General features: G+C 37.6%; 1 protein-coding gene across 1 annotated transcript; it reads right to left on the bottom strand.

Annotated features, from left to right (window-relative positions):
* Positions 1–3335: 3335 nt before the first annotated feature.
* Positions 3336–7491, bottom strand: LOC103405170 (probable receptor-like protein kinase At2g42960). The gene is made up of 8 exons (XM_008344128.4): positions 6908–7491; positions 5666–6419; positions 5471–5575; positions 5162–5284; positions 4807–4977; positions 4589–4718; positions 4211–4420; positions 3336–3916 (listed from the first exon to the last, which is right to left on the bottom strand). The coding sequence occupies exons 2-8, from the start codon at positions 6334–6336 to the stop codon at positions 3785–3787; spliced, it is 1542 nt and encodes a 513-aa protein (XP_008342350.1). The 5' UTR covers positions 6337–6419; positions 6908–7491; the 3' UTR covers positions 3336–3784.
* Between the last annotated feature and the right edge of the window lie 17766 nt (positions 7492–25257).

Here is a 25257-nt window from a genome sequence, read left to right as displayed (position 1 = left end):
TATCAAATATGAGAATTTTTGGCTTAATTCTATGTATCTGGCATTATGAGTTCATATATGTATATTTAAAAAAAAAAACCCTAATATATGTAATAATACATATAAAAAAAGTAATTTACCTACCATGTACAAAAATATTATTTGATTCAAAATGTGTGTGTGTGTATATATATCTGTGTGTGTGTGTATTTATATCATTAGACCATATTAATTTACCTACCTACTATTTGAAATGTTCATTTCCAATGATGCAAAATAGTGTATACCAACTACAAAAAATTGCATAAACTTAGGAATTGGATCATGCTTTTGATTTTATTGTTTTACCTACAAACAATCATATACATATTACTTTATATATTTTTACCAAAAAGTACGTCCCTAATAGGCTAATATATGTAATAATACATGAAAAATAATGTACCTACCATGTGTAAAAAAATGTTATTTGATTCAATTATATAATCTAGGTTTTCTCAAAAAAAAATATATATATATATATATATATAATATCTAGGTGTAGTATATATATTTTTTTATATAATTGGAACAAATTAATTTACCTACCTACCTACAAATTAATTTTCAATAATTTACCTACAAAAAATTATACCCCGTGTGTAGTATAATATTTTTTTTTTCACTAATACATGGAGAATAATTTACCCATAACAAGAAGAAATGTAATTTGATGTATTATATTGAAAAATATTATGTCATACCTATATTTATACAACAATAAAATGTGCCTAATATATGTAACAATACATGAAAAATAATTTACCTACAAGTTAGAGAAGTGTTATTTGATTCAAAATATATAATATGAATTTAGTATAATTTTTTTAATAATTGGAACAAATTAATTTACTTCCCAATTAATGAAAAACATATACTTCCCAATTAATGAAAAACATATATATCACAAAAAGGTAAATTTTTGGTATGATATGGATACAATTAAGGCAATACAACAATTTATATATTTTATTTCACTTTTTCTACAACTTTAAATTTGGAATAAATTTAGGGATTTGGGAAAGTGGCATGGGTGTAAATAAATTGTATTAGTAGGTCAATAGTGTTCCGATGTGGCTGCATATTTTAAATTTGGGCTTTTATTGAACGTTTATATGTAGATGAGTTTTTATTTAGGAATCATGAGTTATAAGGGCCAAAATCTAAAACACCATTTCTTTTTCAAGAAACTGAGAGTTGATCAGGTTGCTGAGGAATAATTAATAGGATAAATTACAGAGACTTCTATTTGTAATCATGAAAAAAACTCCATTAACTGTATTCAAGTATCATATCATCATATTGTACAAATGATTTACATTAATTAAGCTTCTACTGTTGTACCTAATTAACTGGAATTTATTTTGTAAATTGCATGTTTTTCCTACTCTTCTATGACTACATACATCTTGTGTTGTGTGCATCTTTCATGTGTTATCTTCTATTCAAAGCTTCTTAATACGAACTTAGGGCACATATATATTAATAAGTAGATAAACATTATAACAAAAGTATGTTGGTAACACCGTGTAACGTTGTGACATCACACTAATGAGGGTTTATTTTAGAACTACTTTTAAAATGACTGAAAGAACTTTTAGATAAAATATTTTTGGATTTCAAAAGCACTTAAAGTGCTTCCTGCAACTTCTTGCAAGAAGCGCACCTGTTATGTGCTTCTTGCATGAAGCAATAAAGTGTTTTTTAGAATTCACTTGCTATTTTTCTAAAGATAAGTTTTAAAAGAATTTTCACCAAAACACGGTTTCAGCCATTTTAAAAATATTTCCAAATGAGCCATAATTCTCTCATTAACCCCTATGCACTTGTTCTCAATAACACTTTGGGTTCCTAATTAGAATTTAGGGTGCGTAATTAATGGTTCGTTTGTTATAAACATTTTGTTTTTTAAATTTTAGTTGTCAATTTTTGTGCTTAAGATGTGGAGAAATTATATAAAAGAAATTATGGATGAAGTGTGGTGGGAGGAAGATGAAGGAAATATAAAAACTCTAAAAGAATAATGAATGAAAACAAACTCTTAAAATTGAAAACAACTTGAAATAGTTTCTGATGTTTACTGTTTTGATTTTATTTTGTACCCTTCGTTACATTTCTTCTACATTTATCATACAATCCTTCATTCTTCATCATTATTCTTTCCTTCTATATACTTTTTTCACGTTTCAAGCATATAAAATGAAAACAAAAAATAAAATAATTATCAAACGGCTCCGAACGAGCTCAATTCCCTTAATCTTTGTAATGTTATCCAATATCCGAGCAAAACAAAATAGGATTTGCTGCCGTCCACGCTTATCCAACCACAAAAATAGGGATTTTGCTGAAAAATATCCATAAGATGAACGTTGGACAAAAAAGTCAAAACCTAGACACCACACTCAGAATTCAAATGTAGCAGGCTATCTCAGCTTACCCATTCCATGATTCATAAGCCTCTGTCTGGGAGTTCTTCGGAAACATTGGAAAAAATAAAAAAAAACAACCGACTCAATTTACAGGTCCACAGCAAAAGCATTTGTTTGTCAGGCTGAAGAGTCTGACAATAATGCACTGCATTTTGCATACCACCCCATCAATGTATTGATGTCTCATTTGACTGAAATGCCAACCCAAACATCGAGAAATCAATGCAACTTCCTTGTGTTCCTTCTTATTTGCCATAAAATTTGAACTAGCTTTTGGTTGAGTAAGAATTGTGTCATGCAAGTAACTTGGATTGGACCACCTTATTGATTTTTTTGGACCATTCTTGTGTGTGAGGGTACATTGTGATTTTTAGAAGCTAGAGTAGCTATTTTGAAGAGGTAGTAGATACGTGGCTCGTTATGAGCAAACGACTCATTCGTCGTTACAAAGTAGTTTGACAAGTGTGCACAAACTTTATCTTTTGTGTATTTAATAAGTTACTTGAGAGATGGTTTTCACACAACCCTTTTAACTTCTACTCATCGCTCTTTGTTTTTGGCTATCAAATTGATTGAATATATCAAACAGAAACAATTGACATCGTTAAACAGATGTGTGTAAAAAGTAAGAGTGTGTTTATCATTTTCCAAGTTACTTATGCATACGTTGTCAACTTGTTATTTACACGTAAAGAGAAATGACTCATTAACTGTAAGGAGCTAGTAAGTGTTATTTGTTAGTTTTCCCTTTCTTTCTACAACTGAAAAGAAAGATTTCTGTTGAAGTGCTGCTCTTGGTTGCTTAACATACTACTTTATGAGACAATGCATTATAGTTTATAAACTGACACCGTAATTCAAGTGTTACAAAGAGGAAGACAACATAACTGAATAAAGGGAAAAGGAGAATCATCATCATTAATCCAATGCCTTGTTTTTCTGAGAGAATGATAATTTAAAAATAAAATTAATGAAAAAAATAAATAAAGATAATAGGTATCATTTCACCATCCGAAGAACAGTAATCAATTATGAAACAGAACCCCCACTGGTCCCCAAGAAATATATGTACAACAAGAACCTCTATCTCTCTCTCTCTCTCTCTCTCTCTGAAAATTCCCTGCTTATGGAGTTGGGAGCATCACTCTTCGTTCTTGAAGGATCGGGATTGAATGCTTCGGGATCAAAATGCACTATCTCCAATCCGAATCCTCTCATAATTTTAGAAATTTTGTTGAAAAGAAACTTTGAGATTGTATACTATTGACGGGTTACTGAAAGCTACTTTGGAAGGTGACGAGCTAATATCATTCACCAAGCTCACTCGTTTGTCAGTCCTATCCATGGCTTGTCTCGGATATTTGGCTCTCCAGATCCCCTGGCTTCTTTTCTATGTCGACAGAGGCAGAACTTTCCTTCATAGATTCCATATCCATGCTGGCTGTACGACTCTTTCTGTTCCTTCGATCCTGAAAGCAAAGTAAGATTGATAACACTCCCTTTACGATCGTGGTAACAAATATGAACTTATAACTTCTGCACCAAATGCTAATCAGTTCTCCGGAACATAATCTGGACAAACTATATGGCAGGAACGAAGTATGCGAAGAAGAACGTGTCATTAGTAGACTCTAAACACAAATCATAAAAATAAAAAAAATTGCACAAACTCCACATTTAGATAACTAGTCTCATGAAAAACATAGCACAAAATAAAGCAAAGAAAAGACTATCGCCAGGGTAAGAGGATGGATGATTTGTACCTCACGAAATGGGTATTCATCAGCTTCCAGCATACGCACAACCTGGCTCATTTTGGGCCTGTTCTCTGAATCATGATCAACACACCGAAGTGCAACCAAAAGGGCACGTTTTAAGGCACGTGTACTGGGTTTAACTTCAAGGTTTGGATCCACAACTTCCTCGGCTCTTCTTGCACCTACCATCAACTTTAGCCACTCAACCAGATTGACCTGCCATTAGTATTTGGAAATGCTTCAAATTCTGTAATTAATTAATAGTAAGCAACGATAACCAGTAAGAACCCTGCCTCATGAGGATGGGAAGTAGAGAATAGAGGGACGAGTATTGAAGGAAGACACTCTTGGAAACAGTACACAATATTTTTGAAAATCTTGTACCTCATTAGCAGGTCGGCCATAGTCCACAGGATCCCTTCCCGTAACTGCTTCAAGTAGGAGGACACCAAAGCTGTAGATGTCGCTCTTCTCATTTAACAAGCCAGTATTAGCATATTCTGGTGCCACATAACTGCAAATGGACCGGTTTTATGCTCCGATTGGAAAATATTGTGGATACATAAATTAACATAAGTTAAAAACTATAACAGTTGACATACCCAAAAGTCCCCATGACTCTAGTCGTGATGTGACTTTCTCCTGAACCCAAGAGTTTGGCCAGTCCAAAATCAGAAACCTTGGCATTGAACTCGTTATCAATCAAAATGTTGCTTGATTTTATATCTCTGTGGACAACTTTTGGTTCTATAGCTTCATGTAGATAAGAAAGCCTGCAATCCAATATGTGAATCAGTTGTCTCAAATTGGTTTGAAATTGAGTCTCACCGTTAATCAAGTCTCAAGTGGAATTATAAGATGGACCTTATAACCAGCAGTTGGAGGAAACTATCAAAATAATGAATTCAGACTAACAATACAAAAGAAACACATTTCAGTTAAAAGATGAAAACTTACGCCTTAGCAGTACCAAGAATCACCTTCATGCGAGCTTCCCAAGTAAGGGTGCCGTGTTGGCACATGGCCCCATGTAGCCATTGCTCTAGATTTCCATTGTTCACATATTCATACACCAGCATCCTAAGCAATAGATAGCAACTTAGCAAGACAAATAGAGACTGAACCGAGAACACAAATGCCAAGCTATATCATAGGGCAAATGATAGGGAAAACATTAAACAGAACCCCTACTAATGTGGAATATTATGTTACTAGACAAGGTTAAGTCATCAGTAATAGTATAAACAATTTCAATCAAAATAATACCTGTGAACACCTTCTATGCAGTAACCCAAGAGCCGCACAAGATTCTTATGCCGAACATGACCAATGGCCTCCACTTCAACCCTAAATTCTTTCTCTGCCTGCCCCCTATGTACAAGATTAAAAGGTATCTATTAGAAAGGTGTTTCCCAAAGGCATCGTGATAAGAAGATGATGCATTTGGGTTTATATCCTTACAAGTTATTTAAGAGTTTTTTCACTGCCACCTCAGTTCCATTGATCAGCCTGCCCTTGTAAACAACTCCATATCCACCCTCACCAAGCACATTTTCTGCAGAAAAACGATTTGTAGCAAATTGCAGATCCCTAAGAGTGAACCAGTGACCCCACCCAAGATGAGAAACTTCTGGCAAGCCAACTAAAGGAGAGGCTGCAACAAGTCCTCCACAAGACAATGACGACTGCTTTCGCACAGTCCCAGAGCTTCCTTCTTCCCCCGACTGTGAACTAAGTGCCCTCTCATGATGATAAATTGAGCTGCACTGACTCATGTTATTAGGATCAATCGATTTGCTCGTGCCTAATTGAACTAACATCTTCTCTGAATTCTTATCACTTGCTTTATCATGTACTGAATGAAATAAATTATCAGGGTGATCATGGGTACCCTGAGCCGCCATCTTATCAATGTTGATATCTTTAGAGACATTCGGTATTTGGGTGACTGGGAACTTGTCCACTGATCTTCGAGACTTCCTCCGAAATGAAACCCATATAGATAAGAAACATAGGATCAAAACAATAAATGCACCAACACATATACCAATTACAACCCATAGTTTCAAACCCAAAAATCCTATCTTCTTTGATAATTCCACATTCAAAGAAGTTGAACTCCCGGATGACATTCTTATCCTCCAGATGCTATATATCAAATCTGGCTTGGTGTTCTGACTTTCAGTGCCCCGAAAAAAAATTAAGACATTCCAACCTGGACATGACAAACAAATCATGTAACTCAAATCACACGAAAATGGTCACGCATATTATGTAAAACTCAAATTACACAATAAAAAGTACTAAAATATCCTATCAATTCAATTTTATGATATTAGAATCTTGGCTTAGTCTTCAACTTTTAATCAAGTTAAAGAACAACCAAAGTAACCCAAAAAAGGGAGAATCTGATACAATAACTGCTTGATTATTTTCCCAAAAAAAAATACTCAGCACCTTGACTACAATGGAATTAATTTTTCCCCAAGAAAACAGTGAATACAAGATAAAAACCAAAGTAATATTTAGGAATACTTTCTTGACAAATGAAGCAAAATAACATTTAACATACAAACTAAATCTATCACAAAAGAGAAAAGTAAAATCTCATACAGAATCACTTATAATCCAAGCAAGAGACCAATAAAGTGAAATGTGAGTGATTCTATCCAATAAAAGTGATTCCAAGAGAGAAGCACTTACCTTTGCACTTTGCAGCGATCTAAGCTAACCCCCTTGATCTTCTTCCTTGAGCAGCCAGAGGAGCAGAGAAGGAACTTCCTTTTTAATCAAGAGAGACTCAATGGGCATAAGAGGCCAATGCCAACCTGAAATATAACACAAAAAACCCACCAAAACCCAGATGTCCAAAAAGGAAAATTTTTTCCAGAGGAGTAGTTTGCAAGTTGGGAGAGAAGGGGTTGTGGCCTTCAAGTGGGCCAAAAGAATTCAAAAAACAATAAAAATTTGAGAAAAAAATGGAATAAAAAGAGAGGAGGAGAGGGAAGGACAGACAAAAATCTAGTCTTTGAAGGGAAAATGTGGTGGGCGGGGAGAGGAGAGAGAGAGAGAGAGAGAGGGAATGAGGGAATTTATGTGTGTAAAATATAGGGTGGGGTTCTAGAGGGGAAAGGAAGAAAAGGTGGGTAAAATGGTTGGTGGGTATTTTTGTCTGTGTGAAGGAGAGGGGCCTCAGCAAGCTGGAAAGGAAGCTTGGTTTGCAATGGAGGAAACCAGAGAGAGAGAGAGAGAGAGAGAGAGAGAGAGAGAAACAGTAAAGGGAAAGCAAAAATAAGGTGAACAGAGATGGGGCATTTATAGCTGGTTAACAAAAAATATTTGATCAAGCTACAAAAGTAAAGTGGCAAGCATGTAGAGAGAGTCAACCCAAACACTATTAACAGGAGGGAACTGCAAACCTAGCATGCCATCATGTTTACTTACCAGACTGTCCTTGTGTCTTAAAAAAATCCTGTTTGAAAAGCGATACGATATTTACAAAGACATTTTTATAAAGTGATGTTAATTTGGTCGCGTTACACCACCTTAGTATTGGCATTGCTACAAAAATGTATATTTATTTACATCAATGTGCGCCGAACTTGTGATTTAAACTTCATCCAACTATATGAGAGTGTATTAGTCTGTCATTGCATAATTAGCAACTGACAGAGACAAATTAGAGGTGGAGGTCCATAAACTCTAGGTCCGGACTATAATATAAATTTGGTTTTATTAATTTGTCATTTACAGCTTTGATTACTTTGTCAATACACTAAAATCTATATTCCTTTTCCATATAAAAAATAAATAAAAAGTCTTGCATTTTCTTTTGATGGAAGCAAAAAATACACCAAATGCTTTACTAGATGAAAACCTTTGGTATTCTTATCTAAACTGGAGGACCAATTAGTATGATATAGTTCTCTGTGCAATGTAGCTGTGACACCTCCACATTTTCTGGAGTTCTAATCTTTATTAATTAATTAATTTGGTTTATAATTAGAAACTCTTCAACCATTTGTCTTATTTTTGGTAAATAATCTCCAACCATTTGTCTAGGTTCACAGTTAAAAACATTATGAATTATCCTTACATATCTTTGCTTTTATGGATTGATGTTCCAGAATGTTCATCCCTCATGCTCAGGTAAATGATTGGAAAAAAAATTGGTGGCATAAGATAGGTGGTGACGATTACTTTGTTCATCAAGAGATAAAATGAGTGATAAAGGTTAAATAATATCATTTTTTAAAATTAATGAGAGTATTACAAAAATTGAAAATATTTAATTAAGGGGATAACTCTGTTTTTTATTAAAACAATTTTTAAAAGCATAATATTTTATTTTATCCAACAAGCACACTTTTTGGTGGGAAAAGCAAAGGCCTAATTGGATAAATGGTCCCCGTAGTCATAAGGTATTCGGATGATAGCCCCTGTGGTAAAAAAATTCGGATTTAAACCCCTGTGGTCTAAGTCTGTTAGGATTTAAACCCCTGTGGTATAAGTCTGTTAGGATTTATGCCCTTCTGTTAAATAATGCTGATGTGGCTGCCACATATATGCCACGTGGCTGCCAAATGTCTGCCACGTGGCAAAAATAATAATTCTTAATTTTTTTTTTTAAAACCTGAATTTTTACAAAAAAAAAAAAAAAAAAACCCAGATCTGCAAGAAGAAGAAGAAGGAAGAGGGAGAGGGAGAGGGAGGAGGGTGCGGGGAGAGGGCTCTGGCGAGGGGGGAGCTGGTCTCCAGCGGGAAGAAGAAGAAGGAAGAGGGAGAGGAAGGAGTCGCGCGGGTAGACCGGCGGGAAGAAGAAGAAGAAGGAAGAAGGAGAGGGAGGAGGGTCGCGCGGTGGGGGGGGGGAGCTGGCCTCCGGCGGGAAGAAGAAGGAGAAGAAGTCCGGCGGGGGGGGGGGGGGACGGGCAGAGGGCGGGGGGAGTTTCTGGGGTTTTTTTTTTTTTTTTTTGTAAAAATTCAGGTTTTAAAAAAAAAAATTATTATTTTTGCCACGTGGCAGACATTTGGCAGCCACGTCAGCATTATTTAACAGAAGGGCATAAATCCTAACAGACTTAGACCACAGGGGTTTAAATCCGAATTTTTTTACCACAGGGGCTATCATCTGAATACCTTATCACCACGGGGACCATTTATCCGATTATGCCAAAAGCAAAATACCAAACAAGACTTAAGTGGGCCATATTTTCATGCCTATCCAATTCAGAGAAAATTTTGACATTCCATGGGTGAAAATTTTTAACCTTTCAAGAGAGTAACAAGGAATTGATTTCATTTATGAAGCAAATGCACGCACTAGGGGAAATACATTATTAATTTTTTTTTAATGAAGAGCAAACGTGAAGACGACTACTCTTTTAATATTCAATTTTTCTTGTACGGATCACATTTACATGACATTTATCATTTTAACAAAGTTAGATTTTTGTGAAAAGTTGTGTTTCGTTTTTAATTTTCGAGCTCGAACTTAACCTACTAAACTAGGATTTTACACGATCCTTGAAATAAATGTATTTTCAAATTTATAGAAAACCAAATTGAAGTAAATTAACATCCGTATCTCATGAATTTGATTTAGAGATGTCAAATTATAATGTTATTACGCTTGTCTATCAAGGATGTGACGACACGTCCTAAATTATTATATATTTTTCTCCCCGAGTGTGTAAGGTGACGAATAAGCCCTCGTTGGCTTGGTGACGTGGATGTACATATGTAGTTCTAAATTATTATTTCTGATATCGTAATTAAGTTGTGCCGGCCGTCACGAGCGCTTTGACACGAATTAAGGCCAAATCGGAGTCGTAACGAAAAAGTTACAAGCAAATGAATTTGTACATGGGTGGAATTATATTTTTGGGTTGACTATTTCTTAGTCACCAATCACCTTGGTTCCTACGACTTTGAGCCCAATCAGATTTTGAGTTGTTTCCTTCTTTGGACCAATTAGGTTTATATCCCATGGCCCAATTAGGAAACAATTTCTTTTTCTTTTGGTCAATCCGTGACCTCACACACACACAAACACGCATTTGCATACCTTTCTCCTTCTCCCATCTTCTCGATTTTTCCTTGCCATCCATACACCCGAGAACCCCACACCCCCACAACTTTGTCAAATGTCCACATATCGAGTCTAGAAACTCTGCTATCGTGTTCTCCTTGGCTCCACGAGCCTAACTACACCTTTAGGACAAAGAACGGATCACGGGAACTCGAGAAACCATAACCTTTGGCAAGGTGAAGTTTGCTCCGTCACGATCCTGATGTGATTTCGAGGTTTTAAGGCTTAGTAAGGTACCCACACGACTCCCCTAGCATAATAGATTAGGGTTGGAGAAGTTTGGGTGTTGGAATAAGTACAATCATGGGATTGCAGAGTTGGCCGGTTTTTCCAAGAATTTTTCCTACCGTTTTCCATTGGATTTTAGACTTCTAAGAGGTATGGTTGTGTTCTAGTCTTCAAGTCCTTCAAATCCATATAAAATTCAAGAATTTTGGTTGAGAAATGAAGTAGTTATAAGCTTTAGAAATTTTCCAGAAAACTGGCGAGTAAAGACAGTGGTCGGCGACGGATTCCATCGAGTCACCAGAGAAGAAGAGGAATATTCCGTCAACTTTGACGGAATATACTGACAGCGTCAAGTAACTTCATTAGGATTTAACGAAATATTCTACTATTTTAACGGAAGATTCCCTAACGCCGTTAGGGATTCCGTCAGTGTGCTAGGCACATGCCTGCGCATGGCCGGTGGGTGTGGCCGTGCCTTGACTGAAGCGTGAGGGCGTGTATGACGTCCAAAAATTATTCTAAAAATATGGGGGTGTTCATGTGGTCAAGTAGATCATTTTGGTATATTCAAACACCCCATTTGAGCAACGTATAAAAAGTTATTCCTCTGGTTTATGTATGTACTTTAAAATTAATGTAAAACTAGTTATTTCATATATAGGTGAAATGTACCCCGAGGACGAGCGTGGACAAGCGAGATTGGGGTGCTACGATCCTACTACTTATTAGTGAGTGGGCATTTTCTTTCTATATATATATCATGGTTCCATAACATTTTTTAAAAATGATCTATGCTTTAAATGCCATGTCGGAAATGAGTTACATTTTAAGTATTTCATTATTGTAAATCGTGAATTATATTGTTTGATGATGTGAAGGCTCAGGTAAGTTTCAGGTGAGTATATTGTGGTGGTATTGGTTGCATTGCACATCATTATGCATAGATGCATTTAAAGCTCATCATTGTTCCACCCTGGTGTTAGTGCTCCTGCCTAAGGTTGGGGCACAATCATTCATGTGATGTTCACTTCCTGCACCGCATGCTCACCTTGGATCCAAATTTGGTGCCAACCTTGTCGTACATACCATAATAGGTGGTTTCGACTCGTAGGTGACCCGCGATTATTCGCACAGTCTTAAAGTGATTGTAGCACTTGAGCGTACATATTTACACCTAGCCATGTCGTACAGACCACAATAGGTGGTTCTGACTTGTGTGTTAGCATATACTGATGAGTTATGGGTCCAGTCGTACATGTCACATTAGGTGACTCCGACTGACATATTACTTTATATTGATTTCACCTGGCTTACATCTTTTAGTGTGAAAACGTTATGACATGGCATATTTTAGTTTTTACTGGCCTTGTGCATTGGTATTCGTATGTGTATACGTAGTATTATTTTCTAGAAACTATACGGGTTTTACAGTGATGGGTTATTATGTTCAGAAAAGATAAATGTGTTTTCAAACGTTTTTTTTTTTTGCCCACTCATCATTTTGTTTTGCGCCCCTCCTTGTCCTAAGCAGATGTACATCTTGGTGGCTCACGAGGACTTCTCGGCGGTTCTGACGATCTACTAAATAAGTGTAGGGATCTTCTCCCTATTTTGTATAATTAGCACATAGTTGGTTTGACTGCATTGTTGGATTGCCTATGCTCTGAATACTTGTATTTGGTACTTGATCACTGTCATGCACTTATTTATTATCACTAGTTAGATTAGCTTAGGTTGGTTTTCATTTATTCGCATTTACCTATTACTATCATCACTTCTGTTGCGCACTTGGCTACGTCACCCTCACGTGACGACCAACACGTCTCGACTTCGGTTGGGTTGTGTCAAAGAAACTATTGTTGGCACTTTAAAAAAAGTATCATGTCCTCAATTTTTATCTTTCTGAAGTCGTAAGGGAGAAATTGCATTATAATTTTGACTGATGATGACAATTTTATTTTTCTATTAAGATAATCCTGAATAGTCGCTACTTATTATTATGGTTTAAGGGTATTCTTTTTCACTTGTAAGCGAGAGGTCTTAAGTTCGATTCTCGTCAAAGATGAATTTGAACCACATTATTATGGTTGGTCTATTGTAATATTTGACTCACTCCCCCACTCCCTTAGTGTCGTTTGTTAAAAAAAAAAAACACCTAAATAGTCAAGTTGAATAGTGACTATTTATATACACTATAAAAAATTATACGGATCAGAGCTTCACTTAACTCTTCGTGAAACTCATGAATTTCCTGCAAGTGGATATATATTAGTTATTATTATCACAAGGAGAGAGAAGAATCGAAACTATTCAATAATTTAGAAAATGAGAATTTCAAACTCGAAACACATAGATAACAGATATTGTTCTCAACTGTCTTTCTTGTCAACGACTTACTTATTGTTGCTTAATCACTTATTGGTAGATATTTTGACAATGCTTATCTATCTTTCCTTTTTATTCAGGCATACTATTACTAGCATGAGCTTTGACTGAGCCAATAAAATTTAGAAAAACTAATTGCAACGGTTCTGAAGGGTAAATTTGTCAATACAGGTTGAACCCTGTAAACATTTACCAGAAGAAATTATAGATTATAATAAACAAAGGTGCCTTTCTTGATTATCATAACTTGAGTGTGTGTGTGTGGGGGAGGGGGGATATAAAAAGCCCCCAATTGGGACAAGGAACACAGTCTTTGATTTGAAGTATCACTTTTGATTAAAGTGTGCCCCCTCCAAGCCAAATTCTTTTTCCCTTCCTTTGAGATTTTACAAAAAAATATTTATTTATTTATAGATGAATTATGCAGATAAAATTTTAATACAACGAATATTTGAGTTGTTAAATTTGATTTTCACGACTATTTAGATCTTTTATCTTAGCGTTTCATTTTTAATATCATTCAATATTATGTAGCATTGAAGAAAAACTAGTATTAGGGTATCTTCAAAAGAAATATCAAAAATCTTACATGAACTTTTTAACAGAAAAAATAGAGGAAAACTAATGAAAAGGGCTTGAAAACTTTGAGTTTTAATGATAAGGACAAAATAAAGGGTAAAATGAATAGTACCAGAATTGACTTTTTAGTGTAAAAATGTGATTTTTTGTTAAAGTAAACAGTACCGGATGCTTTTCGTTAAAATTCCCAAAAAAGAGAAGGGTTTTTGGTTCCAAAAGAGACGCCCTGACAAATTTAAAGGCAACGTCAAAAAAATTTTGTTTTATTTTAATGATGGGCCCACATAGTTCTTTATTTATTTTTCTTCACTTAGTCATTATTTTATTATTAAGCTTTGTTATTATATAAATAATCAGAGAATATTTTAATTTAACATCATCATTGAGATAGAAAATTTTATAAAACATTACTTTATAACATCAGCCATAAAAATAAAATTTAACATTTAATTTTATATCTTTATTAAAGATGGTCTTCCGCTACCCAAAACTTCAAAGCATCCCATTTGGGCTTGCTCTAAAAGAAAAATAAAAAACAAAAGAAGTGACCAATTAGGGTTCATCTCCTGGGGCCCCATCAGGAGATCTGTTGGCCGAAATATTGACATGAATAGCCAATCTTATGCTTCCAATTGTTCTAAATCATGTGGTTTTTTTGTTTTTTACCAAAATGGTATAATTTATCACTGCACCCACCATTAAGGAGCTAAGCCTTGCACGTGCATGGCACTTGATTGTAGAACTTTCATTTAATTTTGTTTTTATTTTTAGGATTTTTACATGATGGCATATTTATCGATTTGTCCTCTAAACTTGTATAGAGCTGTCAATTTCCTTCCGAAACTTTAATTTTAGTCGATTAGTCCCTGAACTTTTATAATTAGTCAATTTCCCTCTTAAACTTTAATTTTAGTCGATTACCCTATTGAAATTTTATAAATAGTCAATTTCCCTTCCTTGATGCTAGATTTTAAAAAATTTCATCCAATTTTTCATCCGTTACGCAGACAACACATGATAATTGTATAAGGGCAAAAAGAATGGAAAATTGGATGGATGAAAATTTTAAAATCTAACACTAAGAAGGAAATTGGCTATTTATAAAAAAAATGTAAGGGTAATCGACTAAAGTTAAAGTTCAGGAGAAAAATGGCTAATTATAAAAGTTAAGGGGCGTAATTGGCTAAAATTAGAGTTCAAAGAGAAAAATTGGCACATCTATACAAGTTCAAGGGTAAATCGAAAAATACCTCTTACATGATATATGTGTTCCGGTGATTGTAAGTTACTCTAATTATGAGAATGACAATTCATACTTGGGTGCAAGAGATCTAACACATTGCTTTATCTAATTAACTTAACTCAAACAACTAAAATTCAACTAAAATTCAGTTGCATGGACCAATTCAAGTATTCCCAATGTGTTAAGAACTATGATGAGGAGTTAAAAGCTTCTTGTGAGTTTTGATTTGTAGAAGAACTATTTCCCTGAGTTATGATGAGCAATGGAAACCGTCAAATAAGGGCGTTTTGAAGTTTAATGTGGGCTAGGCAATGATGGAGCTAGGGAATGGTGTTGAAATTATTGTTAGAAATTCATCCGATGACCTTGTTGGCGTTGGTGTAGGTGTTCGCTACAAAACTAACGCTTGATCTAACTTTTTTTTTTGGTTAACTAACTCATATTGAACGTAAATATATTGTTGCATCTAAAAATAAAAGAAAACTCATATTGCTAAAAATAAATTTTATTCCATTCGTTGTTGCCAAAAATATGTGACGTTGATATAACATAAATGAGCTCGTTTTTTCTAGTCAGTCGTCTCGAATCTAAGAGCTCGTCCTTTCTCTCTCAGAGACTAAGAGCCCCTCCATTCCCACTCCTTTTCAGCCATTGCTGCTGCTGTGGTATTTTTATTTTTATTTTTTGAACAAACCAGGCAACAAGGCCAACAGAAACAAGAAAGCCTACCAGGAAGCTAACACCACAAAAGCACAACGAAGAACAAGCGATGAAAGGGGATACAAAGCCATTGCTGCTGCTGTGGTATTTTATATTTATACAATTTATGTTCGGAAAGACATTTGTGAAATGAGTGTCTGCAGGAATATTTTCCATGCTTCGTGACATAGGGAAGTACGTACGGTTGCAAAAAAAATTTGCATCATTTGTACAAGACAAATTTCTGCATATTCCATCTTGGAGTTATAAATTTGGATAGCCATACGCATATTTGAACACTACAAAAATATTGTATTTGAACCCTAAACTCTGCATTCTAATTTAACAGATGAAAATACTCACGACATATATATATAAAAGTAAGGTGTCCATGCACAAATGGTCTCTGAAATTTATCCTTAATTACCATCAAGATGGTCCTTGAAATTGAAAATCAATCAATGTAGTCCTTGAAAATAGGTGTCTCAAATCAATGTGGTCATTCCGTTACAATTCTGTTAAAAATTCGGTTAAGTGCTGATGTAGCACATAAATGGGCCCCACAAGATTTACGGGTTTTTATCGCAAATAGTCCTTGAAATTGACTTACACCATCAAGATGATCCCTGAAATTGACCTACACCATCAAGATGGTCCCTAAAATTGAAAATCGATGAATGTAGTTCTTGAAAATAGGTGTCGCAAATCAATATGATTATTCTGCTACAATTCTATTAAAAAATTTGTTAAGTGCTGATGTGGGTTTAATAATTAATTTAAAAAGTTGTCTAAATACATTTTTGCATAATAGAATTTTTTTCTTATAGTATGACCTACTCCGAAGAAAGATCCCTTCCATAAATTCTCAAAGACACAAAGCTTAACCAAGACCTAAGAAAGGGTTTGGAAATAGTTTTCAACCAACAATAGACGCACATCGGTTATAACCTCATTATCTCAAGGCAGATCTCACCATTCTTTGAGTCACTAGACCACCAGGGAAGCATCGAACAAGCTATCCAAGATTAAAGTTGTGAGGATGTTGATCGCATAAATGTCAACAGTGATGTCCTAGAAGTCGTTGCCAATCAGCCAAGTCGTCACCAAAGGTAATCTCGATCCAAGTTCAATTCGATGAAGGGTGTCGAAGTGTGTAAAGATGAGTGTATTGAGATTTTTTTTAGAGAATAGATAGCGAATGAGGTAGATGAATGTGAATTGGTATCGGAGGTGATTGTAGGACTGGGATTTTGGGTTCCCAACTTTTTATTAACTATTAAATTATTAAACTTATTTGTAACTTTTTAAATTAATTAGACTTATATGATTCATTTATGTGTTACATCAGCACATAACAAATTTTTGACAAAATTATAACGGAAAAGCTACATTGATTTGTGACACTTACTTGCGGAACTACATTGATCGATTTTCAATTTTAAGGACCATTTCAACGTTGCAGGTCAATTTTAGGGGCCATTTTGATGTCGCATGTCAATTTTAAGGACCATTTATGATAAAAAAAGGACTTATGAGACCCATTTATGTGTCACATCAGCACTTAACAGAATTGTGACGGAAAGACCATGTTGATTTGCAACATTTATTTTCTGGGACTACATTTATTGATTTTCAACTTTATGGACCATCTTGATGATGAATATCAATTTCAGGAACAATTTGTGATAAAAACCCTTAATGTAAAGAAAAAAACGCGTAAAAACAAACTCAACTGTAACTCATTGGATTGTGTGAACTCAATGTTACGTATTCAATTGCATATGTGATTTTAACTGTATTGATGATTACGAATATTGAAAAAGGTTCTAAATTCGAATTTAATCTATTTGGACTTGGACTAATAACGATACACCGATTCAGTAAGACCTCGAGATTGGGTTGTTACGAATACGACTTGGATCAAAATCATTCTAACTTGAAGCTTCAAGCAAGGTTGTAGGCATCAATTACGATGATCAATGTATAAATATAGGTATAAAACAACAGGAGTTCTCTATGTATGTAGTTTCCCCTATTTATGTTATAAATAATGAATGTCCCATCTGGATTCTTGGATCAAGAAAATACTGTGCCTCATATAAACTAACTTTTACTATGCTTTGCCAAAAGAAAAGTATCAAATGTAGCAAATGAGCTGGGTACAAGTTATGGATGTAAATTTTCTCCTCTTCGATTTTGGACGATTTTGCACCTACAAAACAACTAGCACCTTAGGTTAAGGCCAAAAGCCTCACGCGCCCACGATGAATGGGGGGGGCTTTGGCCGAAAAACCTCCAATGCCAAAGTTAGAAATTTAGAGAGAAATAGTGTTTAGAGTGTTTTGGAATTTTTGCAAGAGGTTTGGAATGAGTGTTTGGTAGAAATGGGTGACTATTTATAGGACCAAATTGGTCCACATTTTCAAGAAAAGGGCCGGCCCCTTTGTGTGTTTTTGGGTGAATTTTTTGGTTTTATTAGCCACTTTATTGGCTAATAAAATACGATAGAAATAAATGGGAAGTTACTAAATTGAATGGTTATCATTATTTGGCTAATGAAGTGGAGGAAATATGAAAAGATAAGGAAAAAGAGAGGGAATGTGGCCGGCTCCTAGATGGGAGTTTTGGGTTTTATTTTTGGTTTAATTAGCCAATTAATTGGCTAATTAAATATGAAAGGAGATATTTTATTATTTATGGTATTGATTGACTAATTTAAAAGGGAAAGAAAGGTGGAAAAGGTAGAAAAAAGGTGATGGAATAGATTTTGAATGGGGTAGCCGGCCCTATGTCATTTTTTAGGTTTGAGTGGATGTTTCAAATTGGTAATTAAGGGATGATTTTAGGAGATATGGGAAGAATATATTATTTAGATAATTAATTAACTAAATAATATATTAGGGAAATTAAGTTTTGGAAATAATTACCTATAATAAGATAATTTGGAATTGGTTACCTCTTCTGGAGCATTTTTGAATTGGTTGAGGATGATTACTCACTATTTGCGCGTAGGAATCCCGGTATGCCTCAAGGGTATTTTTGTCCTCTTTCGTTCAAAAGTCCACGTGTCGCCTGGTGAATATTTTTGGTTCCACAAATGCCCCCACACCTGTTGAGCTGTTTGCAGAAAAGGGCAATAGGTGTAGAGATTTTCTTGCTTTAGGAAATTCTGAACTGTTTCCTATTTTGTTGTTGATTCTCTTTTTCAATAGGAAATTAAATCCTTCTAGGAAAAGGAAATAAATTTCCCCAAAGCTTATTTAAGTCCACCTTAAGTGGATTGTTAAATCAACTTTTTTAGAGAGAAACTTATTCATCCTTACAAGAGAAAAAGAGAGCTTAGAGGATATTTGTTCCCCCTCCTCTAACAATCTTCTACGTCTTGTCCGTGTAAAGGATCGCTCTTCGTTGCTTCCAGGTAAGAAGAAATTGATTTTCTTGTCTTCTTGATTTTTTATTTTGGTTTTTCTTGCTGGGCTATGGTGAATGGATGATTAGCCAAGCTGTGGGGCTTGGCAATTTGGCTGGTTCCTGCGGCTGCGGCTTTCAACTCTTTTTTTTTTTTTTTTTTTTTTTTTGCCGAGAGCTGTTTTGCTTTTTTTTTTTTTTTTGGCTAGAGCTATTTTTTTTTTTTTTTAAACAACTCTCTAACAAATCTTCCTTGTACTTTTGTAGAATTTTCAAGCATGTCTTCCTCGAGCCGTAAGAATGATGATGGTGTGCCCCCGCTGTACCGTCAAGGCGGGTCTTTGAGCAAGATTGGCTACTTCAAAGCTGCTCACATCAAGATTAGCTCCGACAATTTGTTTAGAGATTTTCTTGAAACGTATTGGCATGCCATTTCGTCGGGAGTGCGCGTGAGACGAGTTAAAGATGGTAGCAGCCAAGAACCATGCAGTGGAACTCGGAGAACTATCAAGTTCCATCCTTACTATTTTGTGTTAAGGTTTACTTTCCCTATGCCGCGTTTCTTCCAAGAAGTGCTTTGCTCTATGAAATGTGCGCCTGCCCAATGTTCCCCGAATGCGGTCCGAGTGATGGTGGGGTTCCACAATTTGAACCAATTCTTTGACTTGGGACTAACCACCAACGAATTTTGGTATTTCTTTGACATAGGTCGTATTGATGGAGTTGGACAACTGCGAATCCGTCATAAGCTTTTTGATAATTCGAGTAAAGGAGATCATGATTGGGCCAAAGAGACTTTGGAGATAAGTGGAGAATGGGAATCTGATTCTTCTCCCGAGCTGTGTGTATCAACGGTCTTCATATCTGGTAAGCAGACTGCTTAGTCTTTTCGGCTGCTTTGCTTTAGTGCCAAATCATTCTTCAATTTTCTGATTGTCTTCTGTTTTTTTTTCTTTTTTTTGTAGATTCGGAATTTGGCTCAACTCCTAGGGTTTCTCCAGATATGAAAAAAGTGCATGTCGCTCTGGGTATTCCTTCCGAGTATCGTGAGTGGTGTTGGCTGCTTAGTCCTCTTCGTAGGGAAAAAGGTGGACTACCCCCAGAAGAAGAAATAAAACGGATCAAGGCAGACGCGATGGCTCGTCCTATCACTGTGGTGGAGCCTACTACCAATGAAGGTGGGAAAAAGAAACATTCCCCGCCTACTCAAGAGATGCCTGCTGAAAAGAAAACGAAGACTGCTCGTGGGGATTCTCCGGCAGCTCCCAAGATTGTGATTGACCTGACTTCCTCTAAGGGCGAGAAAGAACGAACTGCTACATTTGTGCCAGTAACGCCTATTGCTTCGAATGCTGCTAGCTCGATTGCTGAAAAAATTGCTCAGCGTAAAAGTTCTTCCGTGCCTTTGGTACCGAAGTTTGTGCCAAAACGTCCGTCCGGGACTAAACCTGACTTACCCTTGAAGAGACTTGCTACTATGAAGAGTGATAAGGTGCCCATGTCTGCTAAAGTGGCGCCGAATACTGCTTCTTCCGCTGCTGCAACCATCTCGTCTGCTGATAAGAATGAAGCTGCTCGCTCAGGCAGGCTTGAAGAATCCGCCAAGGCCGTTTCTGAGGAGGCTGCTAAGATTTGTGCTCTTTTGAAACCAGATATTCTTGAAGACATGGATGTATGCGCCCAGTTTGTTGATGGCGTCAAAGAGATTGTTGGTCCGAGTCTTTTTGCAAAGCATACACCCGAGTATAGGAAGACTGCTCTGCTAGCCATGATGCAGAAAACAACAATTCTGGCAGCCGAGTCTATGTTCCTTGACCAAGAGGACACCAAGGCTGCTAAAGAGATGGCAAGAACTATGGCTGCCGAAGCTTATTCCTCGGTCGAAAAAATCAAAAAATTGGAATCTGAGCTTGCTGCTTTGAAGGAATCTCATACTTCTGACCCCACTTCTCTGCTGCTTGAGGCCGCTCACCAGGAGATCATGGATTTGAAGACTAGGTTTGATGCGGTCCAAACAAAGAATGAAAGTGCAGAGAAGGAAATCGAGCGTTACGTACCTCAGATTCGAGATCTTGAACGCTCCATATCTGAACTTCGCTCCGCTGCTTATGCAAAGGATGAAGAATTGATTGCTACTTACAACCAAGCGATCCACTTCAAAGAGGTTGCTGACAGGCTTGAGCCTCAAGTGTCGGAACTTCAAGGTGTTTTGAAAACCAACGACAATCTGAAGAAAGAAATTGAGGAGTTGCAGCGAGTTCGTGCTTGCCTGCTTGAAGAGAATGAGCAGTTGAAGAGTGAGAAAAATGGTTTCGAGGCTTCGCTTATTCAGAACCAATCCGATTTTTACAAGCTGGGCTATGTAGATCATCTCTATGGGCGGCCGTCTGACTTTGAGTTTTCCGGTAAAGACTTCGAGACCTTCTCTATTTCCCCAGAAGACTTGCTCGATTTTACCTTTGAGTCTTCTATCGGTGAAATAGCTAAAGGAGTTGATACCCAGGCTGGAGCAGTCGAGGGTAAAGGTTCGGAGGATGCCGCTGCTGAGAACACCAAGGCTGCTGAAGGTGTAACAACCGAGCAGTTGGGAGATGTCCAAACTACTGAAGAGTAGTCTTCTAGGTAGCTTTTAGGGTTTCCTTTTCTTTCCTTTGTTGTTTTTGCTTGAACTCCTTCGGTATTTGCTTGTTGTTTATCAATTTTGCTATAAAATTTAATAAACTCGCTTCTTTTGCTTTTCCCATTTTGTTTTTTTTTTTTTTAACCTTTAGACCTTATAAGCCAGTGGCAGGCGTGCTACTTTTCTATAAGCAGACAAGCCCACATAGCCTATGCAGCCGTAGGTGTTGATGTAGAACTTTTGCAAAGTTATTAACCATAGGGTTGGCAGCCGGATGCCTTACTTACAGAAGCAGACGAATCCGCGTAACCACTTGGCTATTCAACCTTGGATCTTTCCAATTTCGTAGGCTGTGTAGCAAGTATCACAACACTTTAGGATTTGGTATAAGTTATTCTGCGTTTGACAGAGGTGAAGCTTATCAACTACGTAGCATGTCGGTAGTGGATAAAATCTTCGTGTGTCCACGCTACCTTGTTTAACCTTTCACAATAATGTGCGGTTGCATAAGTCTAGCGTGGTTCTACTGCTCGAAGGGCAAGCCGTAGGCAGTCTTCTGGAAATCCGTAGGCTACCTTAGTGCACTCGGTAGCAGCTTTAGGTTTCCAGGGCAGCCGCCCATTGGGTGTGCTGCATAATGTGCCCCCTCCGTCTCTAGGGCCCGGTTCCCTGCGGATTAAGCCGATAGACCCATAATCCTTCAACTAGCTAAGCCTTGAAACAGACCATTGTGGCTACTTCTAGGAATCCTGGCGCAAGCCATCATGCACCTAGTCATTCTAGGGCAGCCAAGCTCATCCACGTCTGGATATTCGGAGTGTTGAGTTTATCCTCCTTCCTTGGAGAGCACAGTTGGTCCCTTGGGGGGTGTAATTTTCTTTTGAAGTGCAGAAAGAAATAAGTTGTTGTAGACATATATTAAAGCCAAATTACAAATTACTTTTGAATTCTTTATTGAAAAATAAAATGAGCGAATAACTTGGTTGCAAAAACTGCATGATGATTGGATAGTCATCGGTTTACGAGGTGATGCCCGTTGAGATGCTCGAGTCTTCGGGTTTTGATATAGTGTGAAGTCACACATGGTATTTCCTCAAATTGTAGGCGTTCCATTGCTTCTCGATCTCTTTATCATTCATGGTAGCAAGAGTATAACTGCCTTTGCCGCCGACTCTGTTGATCTTGTAAGGACCTTCCCAGATGGGGTCCATTTTTTTCGAGCCTTCTCTGCGGGCAGTGATGAAAGCTTTTCTTAGGACTAGGTCTCCGGGTTGGAACTGCCGGATCTTGGCCATTTTGTTGTAGCTGGAAATGAGTTGCTGCTGGTAGGCTGCGATGCGGGTGATGGTTTGTTCGCGCCTTTCTTCTGCCAGATCTAAATTTGTGGCCATTTCTTTACTGTTCCGCTCAACGTTTGGCAATAGAGTGTTGATGCTTGGCACGATGATGTTGGGAGGTATGATTGCCTCCGAACCAAACGCCAAAGAGAAAGGAGTTTCACCGGTTGCTCGTCTTTTGGTGGTGCGATATGCCCATAAACATCCTGGGAGCTCATCTGGCCATTTTCCCTTTTTGTCGGTGAGGGATTTCTTGAGGCAGTCGAGAATCGTCTTGTTGGATGCTTCAGCCTGCCCATTACCTTGAGGATATCTTGGTGTGGACATGTGTTGTTTGATGCCGTATTTTTGGAAGAACTTTGTCAAATCTTTTCCCACAAATTGAGGACCGTTGTCAGTGACGATGGACTGATGGATGCCAAATCGGCAAATGATGTTCCTCCATATAAAGCGCTTTATATCCGTCTGAGTCGTGGTTGTCATGGGTTCTGCTTCTACCCATTTGGTGAAATAGTCGGTTGCCACGATCATCATGCATCTGCCCCCCGTAGCAGGCGGCATAGGCCCTACCAGGTCGATTGCCCACTGCATGAATGGCCAAGGACTCGTTTGCGGGTGTAGCTCACTGGCGGGTAGTGCTGGTACTGGTTTGTAGCGTTGGCAACGGTCGCATTTTTGTACTAACTCCTTAGCATCTTGGTGCATGGTAGGCCAGTAATAGCCTGCGTTAAGAGCCTTTTGGGCTAAGGATCGACCTCCAGAGTGATTCCCACAAACGCCTTCGTGGATTGAGCTTAGAACCTTCAAGTCATCAGGAGGTGCCAGGCAGCGGAGATGTGGTCCGGTGTAGGATCTTCGGACGAGAATGCCATTCCACATATAGTAGCGTGCCGACTTAATTTGGAGCTTCCTTGACTCCAATCTTTCTGTGGGTAATGTGCCGTTGACCAAGTAGTCTATAATTGAACTTTGCCAAGTGGGAGTTACACTAACCTGTGACACTTCGGCTATCGACTCCATCTCTATGCTTGGCTTGTCTAGATATTCCACCGGAATAGAGCGTTTGAATTGGTGGTCAAGGGCGGAGCCTAAACAAGCTAGTGCATCTGCATGTGCATTGTCTGCCCGCGGAACTTGAGTGAGAGTGTAAGTCTGAAATGCTTCAAGCTGCTGGCGTACTTTCTCTAGGTATTGTGCCATCCTTGGGTGTTTTGCAGTGTATTCCCCAGTAGCCTGGCTGGTGATTAGTTGGGAATCAGAATGAATTGCGAGTTTCTTCACCGCCAAGTCTTTTGCCATTCAGAGGCCCGCTAGTAGAGCCTCGTACTCTGCTTCGTTATTGGATGCTTTGAAACCTAGAGTGATCGCCTGCTCGAGCATTGAGCCATCTGGAGTAACAAGAACTACACCTGCTCCCGAGCCTTTATAGTTGGATGCACTGTCGACATGCAAGTTCCAGAAATCTTTATTGGATGGAGTAAGTGTGGCTAAGGTACTCTCTGCTACTTCTGGGGCGTCGTTGGGCCGCACTGTTGCGTTGCCTAGGCTAGGTGTGAATTCTGCCACGAAATCTGCCAAGGCTTGGGCCTTTATCGCTGTGCGAGGTTGGAAAACTAAACCATATTGGCCAAGTTCCAATGCCCATTTCATCACTTGTTGAGAAGCGTCCGGACCATGTAATATTGATCGTAAGGGATATTGAGTCATAACAATGACTGTATGAGCTTGAAAGTAGGGTCTGAGCTTCCGAGCCGCAACAACTAACGCCAAAATTAATTTTTCGATCTTCGGATATCTTGTTTCTGCATCGAGAAGAGCTTTAGAAGTGTAGAATACCGGCAGTTGGGCCTCCAGCTCTTCTCGTATGAGAGCAGAGCTCACTGCTACCTTGGAAACTGCCAAATAAATATATAAATCCTCCGCTGCTTTCGGCTTGGATAGTAAGGGAGGTGATGTGAGATAACTCTTCAAGTCTTGGAAAGCTTTTTCGCATTCTTCATCCCATTTGTTTCTTTGTGCCCTCTTGATAGCTTTGAAAAAGGGTTTGCATCGATCGGTGGATCGTGAGAGGAAGCGATTGAGGGCGGCTGCTCGTCCGGTCAAGCTTTGGATCTCCTTCAAGGTAGTTGGAGATTTCATCTCTATGATTGCTTGGATTTGCTTGGGATGTGCTTCAATTCCTCGTTGGGTTACTAAGTACCCTAGGAATCGACCTGAAGATACTCCAAACGTGCACTTGGTGGGGTTGAGCTTCATCTTGTACCTTCTAAGGATATTGAAAGCTTCTGCTAAATTGCGAATGTGATCTGATCGCTGCTTGCCCTTTACCATGATATCGTCGACATAGACCTCCATGGTTACCCCAATTTGCTTTTTGAACATCATATTTACTAGCCTTTGGTAAGTGGCTCCCGCGTTCTTGAGGCCAAAAGGCATGACCTTGTAGCAGTAAGTGCCTCGCTCTAT

This window comes from Malus domestica, chromosome 17, assembly GCF_042453785.1.
Source record: "Malus domestica chromosome 17, GDT2T_hap1".
Taxonomy (NCBI): domain Eukaryota; kingdom Viridiplantae; phylum Streptophyta; class Magnoliopsida; order Rosales; family Rosaceae; genus Malus; species Malus domestica.
This window is presented reverse-complemented; position numbering and strand designations above follow the sequence as displayed.